Below are 18,281 nucleotides of genomic sequence, written 5' to 3' on the forward strand. Positions count from 1 at the left end.
GTGGATAGGGGATCCGTCTAGGGCAAGGGGCTAGGAGCCCACCTATATAAAGGGAGGTTGGGAGGAGGATCTCAGGTCTAGTTTTCCTAGTTCTTACATGCCCGTTCATTGCATTGATCGAACATGAGCTGTTTTTGCAGATGAGGTGCCTGCCACATTTACTTCTTTTGATCAATGTTGGATACCTCATTCTAGAATGAACAGGCTTTACCTAGCAATGACCATCATACTTTTGTTCCATTCCTAACATTTTTGGGACACCATCTGACACGGCCTCCAGCTCACAGACGCAATCTGAATTATACACTTGAGGAACTTCATCAACGCGCTTCTTAATTGAACATCTAGAAATCATCCGACTCAACTTGAGATACTTGTGGCTATTGAAAGCAATGTATTCCAACGTACTCTGAGTTTTTTCCATTTGGTCCAAATGCGAAGACTTATTTATGTGTTCTTTTTCTTTTGCTGCTAAACCATCTAGCTCTGCTTGATGAAAAGTTGAAAAAGATTTTTTCTGTCGGTAAAGTTTTTAATCGTAATCCCCTCAATGGAGCTATGCGACAACTCAACTACGGCCACAGTCGGCTTTGGTGACTTATCCACTGGATTGTCAATGAACAACAGAAACCTTGTAGACAAGGTTGAATCCAGAAGGAATTGGAACTGATGACTTATTGTAACACCATCTTTTACCTCTGTCTGGCCGATATCCCCATCTGGAGTGAAGATGATGGCAAACATCTCACTGCCCCCACAATCGCCGTAATCCTTAGGGTTCACCATGGCAAATCTTGTTGTGCAATCAAGCAATAGAGGGACACTGCTAGTAGTATTCAAGAACAAACTCACCGTGCACGTTGAAGATGAAGCCATTGGTCAAAAATTCAGTCGAGGCAGCTAGATATCAAGATATATTTTAGTCTACCCCTATCCTATATTTATAGGCAAATGGCACACTCTCTCTATTTTCCCTTTTTCGCTACCTCTCCCTCTCTCTGACATTGCTTATAATTATCTCGATCGGTTCTTCCACGATATTTATCTCACTCTTCATTTTTTATCTTGTTTCTATCTTATCTTGCAAGCTCTGCATTCTTTCTCTTCACTCTCTTAGCCTAATTACTCAACCTCTAATACTCTCCTTCTATTCAAAGCTAGAAGCTCCCCTTATTCTCTCCAACACCTATGTGGAATTCGATCCAGAGGTCAATCCTTGTGCTACAATTATAGAGGCTTAAAGATGTGCTTAATCTTTTTAAAGCAACACAAGGAAACATTACTAAAATACCTCTCATTTGAGGAAATTCCCAAACTACCTTTGAAACTACTTTGGTTGGATTGTTCGACCAAGAGGTCAATCCTTCCTTGAGCTACAATTATTGAGGCTTAGATTATTGAGGTGAGTCCTTCCTTGAGCTACAATTATTGAGGCTTAGAGATGTGCTTAAACTTTTCAATTAACAAAAGGAAAAAAAATACCCCTCATGTGAGAAAATTCCCAATATCCACTCAAATTTCATACATTTCAAAAAACCCCTTATAACTACTTTGGTTGTATTGTTAGAGTTTTTTTAAATCTTTATTCCTTTACCTTGTGGGCATTAGATTTAAGGGAAAATTACCAAATTACCCCTCTAACTAGTGGAACTACCCAAAAATTTCCAAAATATCCCTCAAATAGAAAATGTTCTAAAAGTAGCTCCAATATTCTGTCGTAAATTCACCAAGAAAAATAAACATTGTAGCTTTTCATAAAAAGATTGGTTGTCTATCATATAAGATGCTAAAACTAGAATTTTGAGATGAGTAGCTTATTTTTTAATAGATTTTTTTCTTTAATTGCAACGTATTTTGTGACAAATTAACTGCTAAGCACTCAAAAGCATATGTCAAATGTCATGAGTAAAGATTTGAAAATCTAAAAATAAAAACAAAATAAGATACAATAGTGTTTTAAGATTTTTGAAATTCGAGGGGTATTTTTGTAATTTCCACAAATTAGAGAGTATTATAAAAAGCTATAAAAGAGCTTTTAAAAAACTATGAAAAACTCTAAAAAAAAGCTCCGCCCTTAATAGCTACAAAAGCCAGTGTGCGTTGCTTAAAAAAAGCTAGCCAGAGCTTCGTCTGCAGGTTTGTCTCTAGCCAATCATTGAGAGAGAGAGAGAGAGAGAGAGAGAGAGAGAGAGAAAGTGCTGAGCTTGTGATGAGCACGTTACTGAGCGTTAGCGCTCTTGGATCTGAAGACTACAGGGGAGGGGCTACGCAGCAGTGCAAAACCGAAAAGCACGTTACTGAGCGCTAGCGCTCTAAGATCCGACGACTGAAAGGGAGGGGCTGCGCAACAGTGCAGAATCAAAAAGAGCTGCCTTGCTTGATAAATCTGGAACTGCCTGCCAACTGGGCGAGGATGGGATCAACAAGTGCCGGACACCTCTCAAAACCCTTGTTTATATTTCACAGGTAATCAAGCAACTGACGAGATGCTTGGCGACGTGATTAGCACTCTCAAAGGTCTGATATTTTGTGCGATCAACACGTGATGAGCACAAGGTCAGATTGGTGATCAGCCGACGTGATCAGCTCATAAGTGAAGCTTGCCGACATGATCAACCCGTTATTGAGCGCTAGCGCTCCATGCATGGGAGGGGCCTGCGCAGCAGGAGGTAAACACAACGCACACAACTCGCCATAGCTGCCATGGGTGCTCCCTGGCTCTTCTTGCAGCTGCGATGATGACGATCAGTGATGACTGCACATGCAACCACAAGCCGGGCAAAACCGTAAAGGCTAAAGGATCATCGAGTTTTCCTTTTACTGAGCGCTAGCGCCCACCGCCTGATATTGTTCACTTAATTAACTTTTGATGGTGAGCGCTAGCGCTCCATCCCCTGCTTATGTTCAATTAATATAACTTTAGATGGTGAGCGCTAGCGCTCCATCCCCCTGCCTTCTTGTATTGATAAAGCAATTAAACAATTAAGTAATGTTATGCTTAGGTAATTAAGCAAGCAGCTTTTGTGATAGCTATTGACGGCTTCATCACATAGAGGGTGAGAGGATTAAAAAGAAGCTTCATATGTAGTATTGTAGCAATGCCTTAATACTTACCAAGGGCTCTCAAACTGCCACAGTTATAGAGGACAATTTTGTTCTCTAAGGTACCTACTACATAGGGTGTGTGCACCTGCCAAGTAGCCTACATTAACTTTATAGGGAGCCTATATAAAGAGGGTTTGGGCAACTATTTTTAGTTGAATCTTACGTAGCATGCGGAGAGAAAAATATTCAAGGTACTTATAGATTCTTTCCACACTCTATCTCCCTCTCTCCCTCGCTTTCTCCCTTGCGCAACAAGCACACGCTCATTGTCTTGGCAAAATAGGATTGTTGGACAAGAGAGAGGAGAGCAAAGGAGGTTGATAGAGATGATTGTAGGTCGAGAGGGATGAAAGAGATTGAAAGATACGGATAAAGGTTTAACATTAACATTTGAATATAGTAGAAGAAATATCTTCGAGAGAGTGATAGCGACAGAGAGCTGTACAGTCGTAGAAAAAGAGAGAGAGAGAGAAAAAAATAGAAGAAATATTGATATTAATATAATCTGCATTTCTTTTTGATAGATTAGTATTTTGTGCTAGGCTATCAGCTCTCTTCCGATGGCCAAGAAATCTGATATTGGAGCTAGTGTTAAGTTCATTTATAACGGGGAAGCAATTGGTATTGGACGAATAGAGCAGACTTCAAACTTGGCGAAGATACATGGCAGCAAAATGCCTTCAGGATGCTTTTCTGTTGCCGTGTTAGAGGTGTATGATGACAAGGATGCTCCTCTGCCTCATGAACCTTCATCTAACGAAGAGATGAATACCCTGAAGAAGGCACAAAAAAGCCTTGTCGCGTGGCCGAAAATCGATCTGGTAATTTCTTTGTTCATTTGTCTAGAAGTTTGTGTTTCTTGCATTGGAGTTTTATCTTTCAAATAGTTGCCAAAAGTTTGTATGTTGATTAATTTGCAATGTATTAAATGTTTGATAGCAGGTCACCAAGATTTCAAGGAAAGAACAAGAAGAACTATCTTCATCTGCTGCTATGACTATTTCAAAGAGAGTAGCAGCTAGTGTTGTGGCATTTCCACCTGCTGCGACAATCGATAAATCCAAAAAATCTGCCAAAGGAAAAGCTAAAGTTCAAGAAGGAGCGTCGTCTGGGTTTGTGGACAAATACAACTCCGACGAGGAGATTGATGATCGAGAAATGGCTGCTTACATGACTGCAGGGCAAACGCTGGGAGAATTTCCCATAAATGAAGACGTTACAGTTAGACAAGATATGCTATCAAAGCATCGAGGAAATTTGAAGGTAAATTATAGCTTTTTGGTTAAAGCTTACTATAACTATCCTTTGGATTTGTCTTTGACATATATTGTTGCTTGCAGGTAGAGCATGAATCTTTGCTCCCTTGGGTTCTACTGTGCTGTTTGGTGAAGCTCGAAAAAGAAAGACAAATTAGTTGGGATGCCAAGCGTCTGCAACCTCTTGCAGATACATTCTTGTTGGAGGGGTATTATGAACCCAAGGGAAGCTTCATATGCTCTCTTGACGCATCGGGATATCCAATCATTGATGTAGATGACGATACCAAGAAGACATGGGATCCCTTGTGGCGTGAGATTAACGATGAGTTTGAGGCTGAAATCCAAAGCACTTGTTGGAGCGATCTATGCGGTAAAATGTTGTCTACGTGGGATGACAACCATAGGCTTGCTGCTTGAATGGGAGTACTGAAAGAGAGTAAGCTAGATGCATTGCTGATGCAATCAATTTGCTTTTTTTTAAGAAATACATTTAATAATCATTTTTTATCTTGTTAGGTGTTGCTTACGAGAAAGATGCAGATCTACACCCTTGAGTTCGAGTTGAATTAGTCAAAGTAGACTCCACAAATGAACCCGACATGTTGAGCATAGTGATGCGTATAAACAAGTAAAATCTCTTTGATGTATTTGAGTATGCAATTGTCTTGAAATAATGCAAGATTGACTGACAAATATTTAAACATTGCATCAATTTCTTGTAGATTGAATGAAACAGGATATGTTTCCACATCATATACATACATGTTATGGATGGTGCGAGCAATGGGTCTTGCTTCCAAGGAAGCAATCATGGAGAAACTGCCATGTGTCGTATATAGATGGATGTAGGCAGACATAGATAAAAGGGTGGGAAAGAAGTCCTTGTACAATGTACCTGTAGCTCTAATGTCTCAGCTTATGCATCCAGTATGTGCTTTGAGATTGTTCACTTTTTGAGTGTCAAAAAGTTATAGATCCATAGATTTGTTTGATCATTGTCTTCATGTCTACAGGAAAAATATACACTTGCCTTGAAAAAATTGTGGCAGAAAAAAATAGCATGCTACCGACCGAGTTTCAAGCCCGATACAAAAAAGCATTCTTTGAAGCAGACGCGCGATCAAAAAAAATGACAAGATATGCATTGGCAATAGTCGACGCATGGCACTTCCCTATACACTATGTGCTAGCTCTTGTTCACCACATCTTTCTCAGGGGGGGGGGTTTGTTACCATATATGTAGTAGTGATGTGTGTGAACACACTTAGGACCGCTGGGCATTTTTTCCCTCAATAGGACGTCTTTTCCCATGTGCATTGTATATGTGTCTATCACTCTAGGGTTAACTTATCTTTCCATTGTGCACTACGCAATACACTCTCTATTGTGTGCCTTGAGCTTCTTCATCTTCTCCAAGCTACGTGTGTTTCCTTGCAACCCTAATTCCAACAATTACTATAGATGGGGATTCATTAAGGAAATTACAAATGGGGGTTGAAATTGTGGCAAGATTACTAAATAGGTCATAGGAATGGTTCCCTCTTAAGCTTAATTCGACATAGCAATAAACATGTTACCAGCCATATGATTCATCCAAGATTGTTCCTTTCTTAAGCTTAGTAATACAGAGAAATAAACATGTTGTTTGCCAAATGATGAATCAAGGTTGCAACCAGACTTTAAAGTTTCCATTTTCTTTTGCAACCATAATTACAGCCAACAATTTCTTGGACTTGTTAATAGCACTAGATCAAATGTCCCCTCTTTTGTCAGTTTAATGTATAGACATAATACCCTCTATTGTAGAGACAAAACATTAGAAAAAACTAAAAGCACCACATAATTTCCTTTAGCCTTATCTCATGCTATAAGCAAACGAGTAAAAAATTATAGCTTAAGCTTCCAAAAGGGGAATCAAATCACAAAATATGTCGTGATATATAAATCAAGATTGAAATGGGATTTGATGGGCACAACGCAGATGCAAGCATGCAAAAATGATAGCTTGGATCTAGACCAAGACTCAAAAAACTCATGAAAACCCACTAATTAGGCGAATTGTTTTAGTCATATCTAATCAAATACATAACCACTTCCCTATTGTCCCCACTTGTGGGTACCCACTCTACCACCTAGTAGTTTTGTTGCTGTCAGTCCTCACTTTAGTGCATTTTTGGTGAGTTAGGGGTGAGGGGATTCAATGCGTGAGTGGGGTGCGCATTGTGTGACCACACACCCTTGCTTTTCAAAAAAAGTAACTCTAGCCCAAAGTAAATAGGGATAGGCATGTAATCCATGTTCATCTTTAACAAGACAACTAAAAAAAGGCTATGGGGTACATGAACCATGCATGGGTGGGATGGATAAGGTGTGTACCATGGATTAGGGAGGTTGCAAGTTTGAGTCTTGTGGGGTACCCTAGTTTCTTGGCTACCCTAACTATGGTTTGGCTAAGTTTAGTTGACCTCTCGTTTTGAGATTTGTGTAGCCCAGTCTATCATTGATCCCTTGGTGTCGTGGCCATCAACGGTTCATTACTTTATAACAAGATAGCAATGCCAATGCCTAAGGACGTGACTTTCAAAGGTGTTGTGACCTCCTTTTTCTACCATTTAGTAGCTTTTATCTCTCTTGCAGGACTAGCCTATGTTGCACAACCCCATACAAATATAACTACAAAAATAGTACCTTCCCTCTCTCTTGCTTCCACCTGAGATTTCCTATTGTCAAGGTTTGAGCTATTGGTGACATTGACGCTAGATTCCTCAAATTAACTAACACCATCACAAAGCTTAGTCCTATCTCTAGAGGTCGTCTTCTCTCTAGAATAATAGCCTCACATGCTCATAGTTGCCAACATGCACACACACTCACACGAGAGAGAGAGAGAGAGAGAGAGAGAGAGAGAGAGAGAGAGAGAGAGAGAGAATAGAATTTATGTTGGGACATGGGAGATCTTTTTGAAGTGGGATGGTCAAAATATGGTCTACAATAGTTTCATCCAATCATGCATCAATCTATATATCGCTGTGGTTTCATGTATCATTAGCGCCTAGATGAGGATCATGCATTCCTGTGTATGTGTTGCCAGATGACTCATAATGCAAAACATTACAGATGATTTGGTCACTAACTACCCCTTTATAGAAGATTTGGCTTTATGACCTTTACTTGTCTCTCTCTTTCCTTTGAGGTGAAATTGAAATTCACCCATCACACCTTGATGTCTACACGGATATTTGAATCTGATCATAAATAAAGATTTCTTTGCACAATTTTGGGAGAAACCCATCGGGAGCTTGGTTTGGGCTTTGCGTGTTTTGTTGCATGTTTGTAAACATACCCCATTGAGGTTCTTGATATTGCCTCTTCTTGATGCACTATATACTACTGGCTCGATGATAGATGATATTCTACACACACTTATCTTTTTGTTTATTTCCTAAAAAAAATATACTACCCCTTACTGCTATCATCTTTGCTATATATTTCCGCTTAAGCTATAGATTAAAAATAATGCTTATTTTGGGGCTACACTGGGTGGGATGGAACCCCTAATGGGTTATGATGGCAAAACCACAAACGTGGGCAGTTTTTTTGCTGGTAGCTATTAACTCGGCTTAACTTCTACTCTACAAATGTGCCTCACTTACCCCGCCATGCTAATGGCGAGTGGGCTGCTCTGCTCTATAGAACTGGACCCCATTAGAGGTGGCCGCGTTTTGTTTCCCCATTAGGAGTGGCACCTTACCTACTCAATGCTTGGTATGATGTGGATACTGCTCGCTACATGCCATGAGTGATCGCGATCTACCTTCTTCTAATTAAAGAGGTGAGGGCGCATTCCGCCTCTCACTTAGCCTTGTGTGTGTTTTATTTGAGTAAACCTAAAAGTGTGGACTGTGTGTATTCACTCTCTGCTGTGCCAATTATGGATCTTGCAACGCAACCTACACAAGTCAGTTATTGTATACTGGGCTTGGTATTTTGGTTTTCTCTCCTTTGTACATATTGGTCTAAAGGTAATATAAGCACCCGTGCTTACAGGTAGGTATACCTTGTGGCTTAGCCTGGTGAGGCCCACTATGTGGGTGGCTAAGCTTAACAGTGTGTGGCATTAAATGGTTGAATGGTATAACACTTGGTATGGTATTGATCCCACTACTGTTTTCAGGTTCTGAGAGCTCTGCTTAAACAGTTCATTGTTTTCTTAAAAAATGAGGTGGCACCTTAGGCCGGTATTGGGGGTATGGGATATTTGTTGATTGGTTTGCTTTACAAAGGATGCTACTTGGCCTGTTAAAACATTACTCTGGTGATTCATAAAGTGATGAGATGTCCTGTCGCGCGAACGCATACTGTTCATTTAAAAAATGGGGGATGGGGGATTCTGCCCCGAAAGCATGCTGTTTTGGATCTTTTGATGGTACTAGTTGTCTACATAGTGTTGTTTCCTCTGACATGATACAGGTTGCGCAGAGGCATGTTATACTGGCTCTCCCAGAATTGAGTACCATATCAAGAAGTTTTTATGGCTAATAAGTCATGGTGGTAAAAATGTATTACTCCTTGGTTTAATTATTAAGGACCCATGCGTTAACAATTTTCTAATAAAACCTACTTTATGTCGGCAACTATGGCGCATTATGATACTTGTTATTACTGTGTTTCTCATAAACTCTGCCAATAAAGCTCTACATTGCCTGTATACGTTGTTTTGATGGGGTGTTACATTACACCTTTTGGCATTCACAAGTTAGGGTATAGTCTATGAGACTAGCCCCAAAGGGCGATTGTTCTTTATACTTCATGGTTCGACCGTCGATCTGGTGATACCGTGCTTATATTAGGGGGGTTGCCACTTTGTATGCTAATCAGTAAGGCACAAGATTTTTTTTGAAACTAAGAGGAATGAAATTAGTGTATTTTTTCTTCCCATTTGGCCTACAAGCTAAGGTAGGTTGGATTCCATAAACCCTTATGGGCATATATTATTCAAAATTTGTCCTAATAACAAAGATGAGTTTGATACTCTTAAACTATTAATGGAATTTTCTAGATATCTAAAGCTTTTTTGTTTTGGTTACTTTATGGCTTCATATACTTAAAAAGCAGGAGGAAGTAGTGAGCTTGACAAATCTGGCAAAGGAATACTCAAATGACTGATGAGTTGTTATAGGGGTTAAGACACTTGGATCAGAAAGGGTAGTGGCCTTCTGATCAGAATAAAATGTATGCTATTATGAATGATGCGGATAATTAGAAATATAATCTTTGGGATAATAAAACGTTTTTACATAAAATTTGGAATACATGAGCACTTTGGACAGTGGTTTTAAGTTAACAAAGTTGTAAGATGGACATGGATAACAAGTGGTATAGTCCATTTATATCTGTAAAACACATCCAAGGCTAACATATCTATTGTCTTGTTTGGATGGATGCATGTAAGGACTCTATCTTATCTTGGAAGTTTTTTGGCTTAAAGCAATTGTCTACACATGATTACACTTACACCTACTATTGGGGAATTATTTTTGATATCTGTATAGTGGAATGAGGGTTCATTCTTATAAGCTTTGTACAAAGATAATTCTAAGACTGAGTTTTTTCTGTACTTTTCATTACTCTCTCTCTCTGAAGCCAGCTGTCTTTTGAATGTTAAAGTTCAATTATGTCTTATTATTTAAGTTCAAACAGCTACACACATGGTGTTATATAAATAGATAGGTGTTTTATATGTTTTGGATTTTTCGACATGAATACTTTCATTTTTGAGTGAAATCAATTACCTTTTTTGAAACTAGAACCTGGTTAGTCCCTTCACATGATTTTGAGCAGTGCGTTCGCTTGTGAAGTGGTACCATCCTTAAGGCACCCAACACTATGGAAAGATTAGAATGGGATGCCATCAGGCTACAAGTGGACTCGAGAATTTTTCATATTTGTTTTGCCTAAAAACACTCACAAACGCCTACGTGTGAAATGCCTCTAGATGGGGCATGCCCACCCACTTAAGGATGGGTAAATCAAATCAATTGGACTGGTTGTCGGAACTCTTCTTCTTCTTCACTCCTGAGAATTGGCAGAAGGCCTCAAATCACTATCTTTGAGTCGTACCATCTCTGTACTCTACTACTGTTTTATGATTCTTGCCACTTGGTGTTCCTCCCGGCCTTGAATGATCCGATCTAAGACTCTTTGTAGGTATCAGAATGCGAGACCCACTTTGCGTCACCTGGATAGAGCTCAAACCCATCTGCGCTCTTTCGAGCGGTTAGCCCCAAAGTGTGCATTCGAATATCCCGTGTGCAATGCGACCCTTTGGATGCACATGCGTGTGGAGCTTGACATTGACTCATATGAACACTTCTCACATGTTATGTACTGCTTGACATAGCAGGCTTCAACAGCAAGGCCAAGGCCTTGCTCAATGGAACTCATTACAGCCAGGCTGACTACTATCATGGAGGCCCTGCTTGATTGCTTAGAGATTACAGTGCCTCTATGGATTGCTGTACTGGTGGGTATTCTCTTCGGCTCAATTCTCCAATGGACGCCTCAGTCTCTTGAGTTTTCTGGCTTTGTGAAACGATGGTTAACGTCTCAAAGACAGCCTCAAACGCAAAATGAACATGGGACCCAGGAAGGGTAAGGCTCACTTGAGTCAGAGCAGCAAATTTCCTAGTTTCTATCATCAAGGTGATTTGTATTACATGATAATCAGATCGTGCTACCACCCGTCCGGATGCTTTCTGTTGGTTTCTTTGCATATCTCATTTTAGCAGTACTGGCATGTAGCATGGATGCATGTTGAGGAAGAAATAACACTATATCTCTTGCATACATGTGCATCAATGCAACCCAAATTACACGATATGAATGCAAAGATGGTGGAGTGATTATCACAGAGGTGAAAGTCGTTTTCATCATCACTCTGAAACCCTTTCTACTTTCAGGTCCAGAACAGCTGCATCTGAACAATCCAAAGGAGGCAAGTTGGCTTGCTCCACAATCCAAATTGATGATCTTTTGAGTTTCTACCGAAAGCTTCATTATAAGGATGGTGGGCCTCCTTGGGAATTTCTTACGGAACACTCAATCCCAGGCATGATGTATCAAGCATGGCGAAGAGACCCTCAGGCATGCTTTTTGAGATTTGTTATCTAGACGAGGCACTGCTGCTGTTTGTGTGTGCATACAAATACATAACACATGCATATCGATACACTCATACATACGTACACGCAAATATATACATAAATAATGCACGCAATCTTTGCTTACATGTGTTTTTGGCTATGTTTGTAGATGTAAAAGTAGATGGAATTAGTTTTTTAGCAATGTGACAAAGAGCATCTTGCACTGACTTTTAAAGATCATCACTTACCTTCAAGAGAGGAAGTATTCATGTTGTCACTTTTCTCCTAAACTGGTACTTATTTGAGGCTTAGATTCCTTTGCATAGCATGTATTTTTTTTCATATTATCCATTGTTAGGTGTGGAACCAGTAGGATTGCTGCTAGACAGAAAAGTGGCATGCTTCTACATATAAAGTCTGGTCTGCATAGATTATCAGAGCACAGTTGGGGTCTGTGAGCACACACCCTTCTTTGGAAAGTTGGAAGAGATTACCTACGTGAGAGATTCTCTAAGGTGACTCTTGGAGGCCTCATAGGAGCATTCCTATCATGCTTAGGGGCACCCTTGGGTTTAAGGAGCCTATGCAGTTTCTAGGAGACACCCTAATTTGTGGGGATCTGTCACAAGACGCTGTCACAAGACGTGCACCACGTGCCAATAGAAAAGAACACGTGCCAATAGAAAGAACAGACTGAACAGACTTTTGTCACTTCAATAAAAACATAACTGAGAGAGAGAGAGACGACACGCGACACGGAGTGACGGAATTCCACCTCAGAGAGTATTGGCCCCAAACCTTGGCGCCCCTTTCGGTATTTCTTTATATTGCATCAACACAGTACAAGCCAGTACTCCAGACTCTGCACCTTCTCTAGGAAGCATGCTAGAGAATGAGCCCTAACCTCATATTTAAAGGCCCTTGGCTTGAAAAGCACTTACAGTGAAAAGCTTTTAAAACTCAAAAGCTTCTGGTCCAAAAAGCAAAGCCAAAAGCTGCCAGCGTAATTTACGGAAATCCGTACAGCCTGCCACGTCATCATGCCAGCGCAATTTTCGAAAATCTGCCACGTCATCAACAGCTACGCAATTTCTTCAGTGTGTGTGTGGGTCCTGTTTTATTTTAATCCTTTGTCACTTGGGTCCCATCGGACGGGGTCCCCATAAGTTGGTAGGACTTCTTCTTTTGTTACTTTTTCTTCTTAGGGTTTAGGCCCCTCGGCCGGCATGTGTAAGTTGGCTCCATTCTTTAGGCTTTGACACGTCCGCAGTTTGTTACAGGATCCCTCTTTGCATGCTTATCTATTGGGCATGGGCAAGTTAGTTGGTAGTAGCTAGCATTATAGTGAACACTTTAGCGTACTTTTGCTCGTTTAGCACATCATCAGCATTCTTTCCTAGTGTGCTCTACTCCCGTGCATTTCAATAAGCACCAATGGTGCTCTCTTTGTGCGTTTTCCATGAATGCTTTGGGAAGGTTCAGGTGATCAAACTATGTATGGAGACATTGCACATGAGCTTTCCAAGAATTTGTTGGCAAAATCTGAGCCTCTGTTGATACTTTGGCTTGAGAGTTGTTGATAAGTTGGCTCCATTCTTTAGGCTTTGACACGTCAGCAGTTTGTTACAGGATCCCTCTTTGCATGCTTATCTATTGGGCATGGGCAAGTTAGTGGGTAGTAGCTAGCATTATAGTGAACACTTTAGCGTAATTTTGCTCGTTTAGCACATCATCAGCATTCTTTCCTAGTGTGCTCTATTCGTGTGCATTTCAATAAGCACCAATGGTGCTCTCTTTGTGCGTTTTCCATGAATGCTTTGGGAAGGTTCAGGTGATCAAACTATGTATGGAGACATTGCACATGAGCTTTCCAAGAATTTGTTGGCAAAATCTGAGCCTCTGTTGATACTTTGTCTTGAGAGTTGTTGACTGTCTCCTTGATCTCCGTCTTACTGCTCTGCAGTGCTGTGCGGTTGTGCTGAACCTTTCTAGGTCTGATGAGACTGCCAGGATTGGAATCTCCCATGACCAAACTGTATCCGTCGTTGAGCCTTGTGACAATCCTTCACAGGTGGCCCATCGTATGACATCTCTTGTCACCAATTATGCTTTCTAAGATATGGTTTTTAATGATTTATGAATGCTTTTTATGAGAACTATATTTAGAACGTATGTTAGAAGTTATTATTTTTGTGAAAGCAAAAGTGCTTTCCAACATGCAAAGAGTGCTTTTCAAAAAGCAAGTGTGCTTTTTGACATTTTTTTGAAGAGGACAATTCACGATCAAGAATCTATCCTCGCATGTGAAATTTGTGAAGGCTACGTGCTTGCTTTCTAAGGTTAAATACTTTGCATGGAGGATGCTATCAAGAAGCCAAAAAAGCTCTAAAAAGAGGATACAAAGACTCTCTGGATCAGAGAATTATGCATGCAGGACAACCCTTTACGAAAACGCCCATAACTTGATCTCCGGTTGTCAGAATCGCACAACCCAGGACTCAAAAGAAAGCTCTATTCAAGCTCTATGTGTCAATGGTATTAGTTTTTTTTTTTTTTTTTTTTTTTGGCAACATCTTCTTTGCTTGCCAATTATTCTCAGTAATTGTGGAGAAGATGATGGAGAAGTTATGTGCCATGCATGAACCATGCATGGAATTCTACTCTTCTAATGAGAAGTATGTACCTGTTTTTAAGAGCTTTGTATGTTTTTATAATGGTTCTACAAGAGCAAAAAGAGATATCGAAGAAGAAAGAAGATGATGCTTCTTCAAGGAGCAGACTTTGTGGGTCTATGTTTGTCACGTCTGCGTACACGACATGGACAAGCGTATCCTAAACTACTTTCTTAGTTAGGAAAGCCTAGGAATCTAGTTTGGCATCTTTGTGAGCCTCTCAAACGACGTGCATGACTATACAGACCATTATTTGCATACCCTCTTTGCACAAGAAGTCATAAAGTCACTTAGGGCATATGAAAGGACACTCCTAAATAATAATTCATTAAAAACCCAGTTGTGAAAACTTGAAAAATCTACATGAAGTTAGCATAGCATAAAATAAGGGCTAACGCCGTCATTTTGACAATCAGATACAGAAGACCAGAATCAGATTGGCGTTTCAGCCATCAGTACCCCAACACTTTGTTTTGCATATCAGTACCCCGGCACATGCGTTTGCAGTTCAGCATCTTAGTACCCCTTTTGCATCAGCCTAGGTCGGCCTTTGGACATTCAGTACCTCAATACCATTACCATCAGTAGTACATTCAACATTGCATAGCATCAGTATCAAGCATCAGCCTTTGTAACCATTGTGCAATAAGAAAGTAAGTACCATTCCCGTAACAAAGTGGGGGAGCCTCAGAGGGCGGTTGGGATTCTACATCTGGTGTCTTGTCTCCTCTCTACATCTCTCACTCTCTCTGTGTTCAATGTCTCAAGTAAGAAGGAAGATTATGCGTTAGTGCAAAGGATAGATCTTGTGCTCTCAAAATCTTCTGTAGCACCTATCTCGGATTTACACTCATAACCCTCATGATTTTTTCCACTATTAAAGAAGTCCGTGTGTTTTTGCATCATCAGCAAGGAAGTACTTGCGTTTTTCATGCCATCAACAAGAGTTGCTGCACTAGATATATTGTGTCCTTGCTCTGGACGAATACGTGTCGCTTATAGTTATTAGCCATTCCCACCGTTAGTCTATTGCACATGGGGCGCGCTCCCGTCTTCATTGCTAGTCTTGGGGGCCATTCAGCCATAACCTCATTGCAAGTAAGGAAAGGAAAGGAAAAGAAAGGTAAGGAAGATCGGCTTTGAATTCAAGAAGATTGAGATCTTGAAAAGATCTGCTTGCCTCTTATGCAGAAGGAGGAGCATGTTAATGTCAGGTGCAATGGAAGGGTCTAGCACTTTGTACAAACACAAGGTCACTTTATTTCCCTTGAAAGAAAGTGAACTAAACACAATGAAGAGAGAGAGAGAGGCAAAGAGAGAGAACAGAGAGACGACACTGCATGTTGGGTCCCAACCACCCTCAAGGTGCCTCTTGCTTTGTCGCTAGAGCAAGTACTTGCTTTAGATTACTCACACAAATGCTGATACAATGGCTAAATTTTGAACGCTAAATACTTCACACCGAGATGATTTGATGCAAAAACACTAGGGCTGATCAGGTGCAAAAACGCTGGGCTAATCTGATGCAAAAACGTTGATGATGCTGGGGTGCTGGTGATGGAAACGCTAGGTGCTGTGGGCGCTTTGATACCCCCACGGATATTGGGTTGTGATCTATCTAAAAGCTGAAGGCGAAGTGACTCTTTTATAGGTTTTCTTCCAGTTGCCCTACCTACTTTTTATAAATGTCATGTCAAAGTCACTTACTAATAAATGACTGTTCATATGCCTATATGCTTAAGTGCCTGTACTGTGCAAGTAAGGGTATGCAACTATGACTTGCCCGATCATGCACGTCCTTCTAGAGGCTCACAAAGTGCGAGACTAGATCCTAAGCTAACTAAGTGTGATGTTGACTTGTAGCAGTAGCTTGTCCACGTGGCTCAAAGTGTAATGCGCACGTGACATCCCCTTGTTAAAAGTGAGACACAACTGCCGAAGAACTTCCTGTGGATGCTCTCTGTACTTCTATTGCTGAATGCTTCTGATGCTTGTGGATGCATAAACTCCTCCTAACTTGTGGATATTGCGGATGTAGGTAATGGTGCGATGTAAACACCGACCATACGAGTCACTAGGCAGCCTTACTACTGTCGCAGAATATCAGCCGTGATGTTGACTTTGCCTTGTGAGCAAGTGCTACCACCCAAATATTGTCGTGAAAACATTTGCGAGTAAAGATGGAAGGTAAGGGTGCTCGGAGGTATTTCCAATGATTGCATGCTGATGGAAGTGGATGCGTACTAAATGTGAATGTGAATGCAGAAGGATGCTTGTGGATGCATGAACCGATGAAAACTCCTCCTAACTTGTGGATATTGCGGATATAGGTAATGGTGCGATGTAAACACCGAACCATACGAGTTACTATGCAGCCTTACTACTGTCGCAGAATATCAGCCGTGATGTTGACTTTGCCTTGTGAGCAAGTGCTACCACCCAAATATTGTCGTGAAAACATTGCGAGTGAAGATGGAAGGTAAGAGGTATTTCCAATGATTGCATGCCGACGGAAGTGGATGTATACAAAATGTGAATGTGAACGTAGAAGAGGTTTAGAGATCCTTTCTCGAACTCCTTTCATATCCGCATATGAGGCAAGCAGAACTTGGTACTCAAGATCTGGATCTTCCTGTATCTGATGTCGATATTCATTCATGATGAAGAGATTATGCCTGAAGGGTATCCAAGACATAGCGATGAAGACAGGAGCGCGCCCGATGCGCGATGTACTAAGGGTGGGAGTGGCTAAAAGGTCCGGGTGTGCGACACGAAAATTCTTTCATTAAAAAATTTGAGAGAGGTTCCTTGGGTTCTTGATTATTCCTTGAGTTCGCGAAGCTGAAGCATGTCCAGAGCTTTGATATCAATGTCAAGTGCAACGGAAGGGTTTAAGGATTCTAACCCAGATGTAGTACTCCATCAATGCCCAACCCGTATAAAGATCTAACTACAAGTGTAAATTCTAGACTCTTGATAATGAGGGCTTTCTTACTGGATTGAGGTCCATCTTCTGGTATTCCACCATACTGTAGGAAATTATAAACATCTTGCCACTCTCAATATGGCTCCTCAATTGTCATTGTCTCAAATTTTTCAGCACAATTCACAATTGTTTCAACACTGGCCCGGCGGAGTTCCGTGCCTAGAGATATTGGCCCCAAAGACTGGCGCCCCTTTCGGTATTTCTTTTTATATTAATTTGCAACTCAAAGTACAAGCGAGCCTTCGGGTCTCACTCTCAGACTCTGCGTCCAGATGCTCTGCAGAGTGGTAGCCCAAAAGGCCAATTTAAAGACTTTACAAGGGATGCTAAAAGCAGAGCCCCAAAAGCTGAAAATCAAAAGCTTAAAAGCTTTGTAAAAATAAAGCAGGAGAGGCTTCCCTCTCTCTCGCTCTCTTTCTCATGAGAGAATAAAGCAAAGCAATAAAATCTCTCTCTCTCTCTCTCTCTCTCTCTCTCTCTCTCTCTCTCTCTCTCTCTCGCCCATTGTGTAGCCAAAAGCAATGCCCAAAAGTTGCCATTAATTGTCCTCGCAAAAGCTGCCGGAAAAGCCGCCGTGATTTGCGGGCGTCCGTACAGCTGCAACGTGTCTCCGTCATTTCCAGGTTACCGTACAGCCAGCCACGTCAGCATTCGGATTGGGCAGCCTGCGGGCGTCTGTACAGTTGCAACGTGTCTTCGCCATTTTCGGGTTACCGTACAGCCAGTCGCGTGAGCATTCGGATTGGGCAGCCAGTTAGGGTTAGGGTTTTGCCATGTCATCACTTTGTGACATACCCCCCTCTTGAAAGCATTGTAATCGCCCTCGATTGCGCCTACAAAACAGACAGGGCCATAAACTGTCTTAGCAGACACTGACTGTTAGCACCTACGTATTAGGAACACACATCTAGCACATGTACCAATCGACAGTGACATCACAGGACATCACTCGACATCACTCGACATCACATGACATTCAACATTTATTCGGATCTTAGACCATGATTTATTAGCAATGTAGCTAGCAATCGCATCTAGATCCAGTCAGGACCTCATCGATGCCCGATTGACTAACCCCTATTGCAACCATGTCTATTCGAGATCATTTAGACCAAAA

At 41.0% G+C, this 18,281-nt stretch overlaps 2 protein-coding genes across 4 annotated transcripts in view; both read left to right on the plus strand.

Moving 5' to 3' along the window:
* The first annotated feature begins 2,143 nt into the window (after nt 1-2,143).
* On the plus strand, nt 2,144-5,285 carry LOC147438956 (uncharacterized). 3 transcript variants are annotated; one of them, XR_015184454.1, is made up of 5 exons: nt 2,144-3,926; nt 4,048-4,368; nt 4,446-4,800; nt 4,881-4,992; nt 5,087-5,285. XR_015184454.1 is itself a non-coding variant. In XM_086484222.1 (5 exons), exons 2-4 carry the CDS (start codon nt 3,666-3,668, stop codon nt 4,779-4,781), a joined length of 918 nt encoding a protein of 305 aa, XP_086340348.1. In that variant the 5' UTR covers nt 2,144-2,466; nt 3,648-3,665; the 3' UTR covers nt 4,782-4,800; nt 4,881-5,285. The 3 variants fall into 3 exon arrangements, 2 of the variants coding, with proteins under 2 accessions (XP_086340348.1, XP_086340347.1); XM_086484222.1 differs by having other exon boundaries at nt 2,144-2,466; nt 3,648-3,926; nt 4,881-5,285; XM_086484221.1 differs by having other exon boundaries at nt 4,881-5,285.
* A 5,124-nt stretch (nt 5,286-10,409) lies between these two features.
* The window catches only part of LOC147438957 (uncharacterized), a 46,097-nt gene continuing 38,225 nt past the window's right edge, over nt 10,410-18,281 (plus strand). The window contains exons 1-2 of the mRNA XM_086484912.1: nt 10,410-11,015; nt 11,324-11,507. Of these exons, the coding sequence (XP_086341038.1) occupies nt 10,798-11,015; nt 11,324-11,507 (402 nt within the window). The 5' untranslated portion in view covers nt 10,410-10,797. The remainder of the gene's footprint in view (nt 11,016-11,323; nt 11,508-18,281) is intronic.

The sequence above is a fragment of the Adiantum capillus-veneris genome, chromosome 16, assembly GCF_014529385.1.
Source record: "Adiantum capillus-veneris isolate H3 chromosome 16, ASM1452938v2, whole genome shotgun sequence".
Lineage (NCBI taxonomy): Eukaryota > Viridiplantae > Streptophyta > Polypodiopsida > Polypodiales > Pteridaceae > Adiantum > Adiantum capillus-veneris.

Bases quoted from the DNA above. Each gene is read 5' to 3' on its own strand.
- LOC147438956 (XM_086484221.1), top strand. From the start codon at position 3,666: ATGGCCAAGAAATCTGATATTGGAGCTAGTGTTAAGTTCATTTATAAC. The intron at 3,927-4,047 runs GTAATTTCTTTG...GTTTGATAGCAG, and splicing joins CGTGGCCGAAAATCGATCTG to GTCACCAAGATTTCAAGGAA. The intron at 4,369-4,445 runs GTAAATTATAGC...TGTTGCTTGCAG, and splicing joins AGCATCGAGGAAATTTGAAG to GTAGAGCATGAATCTTTGCT.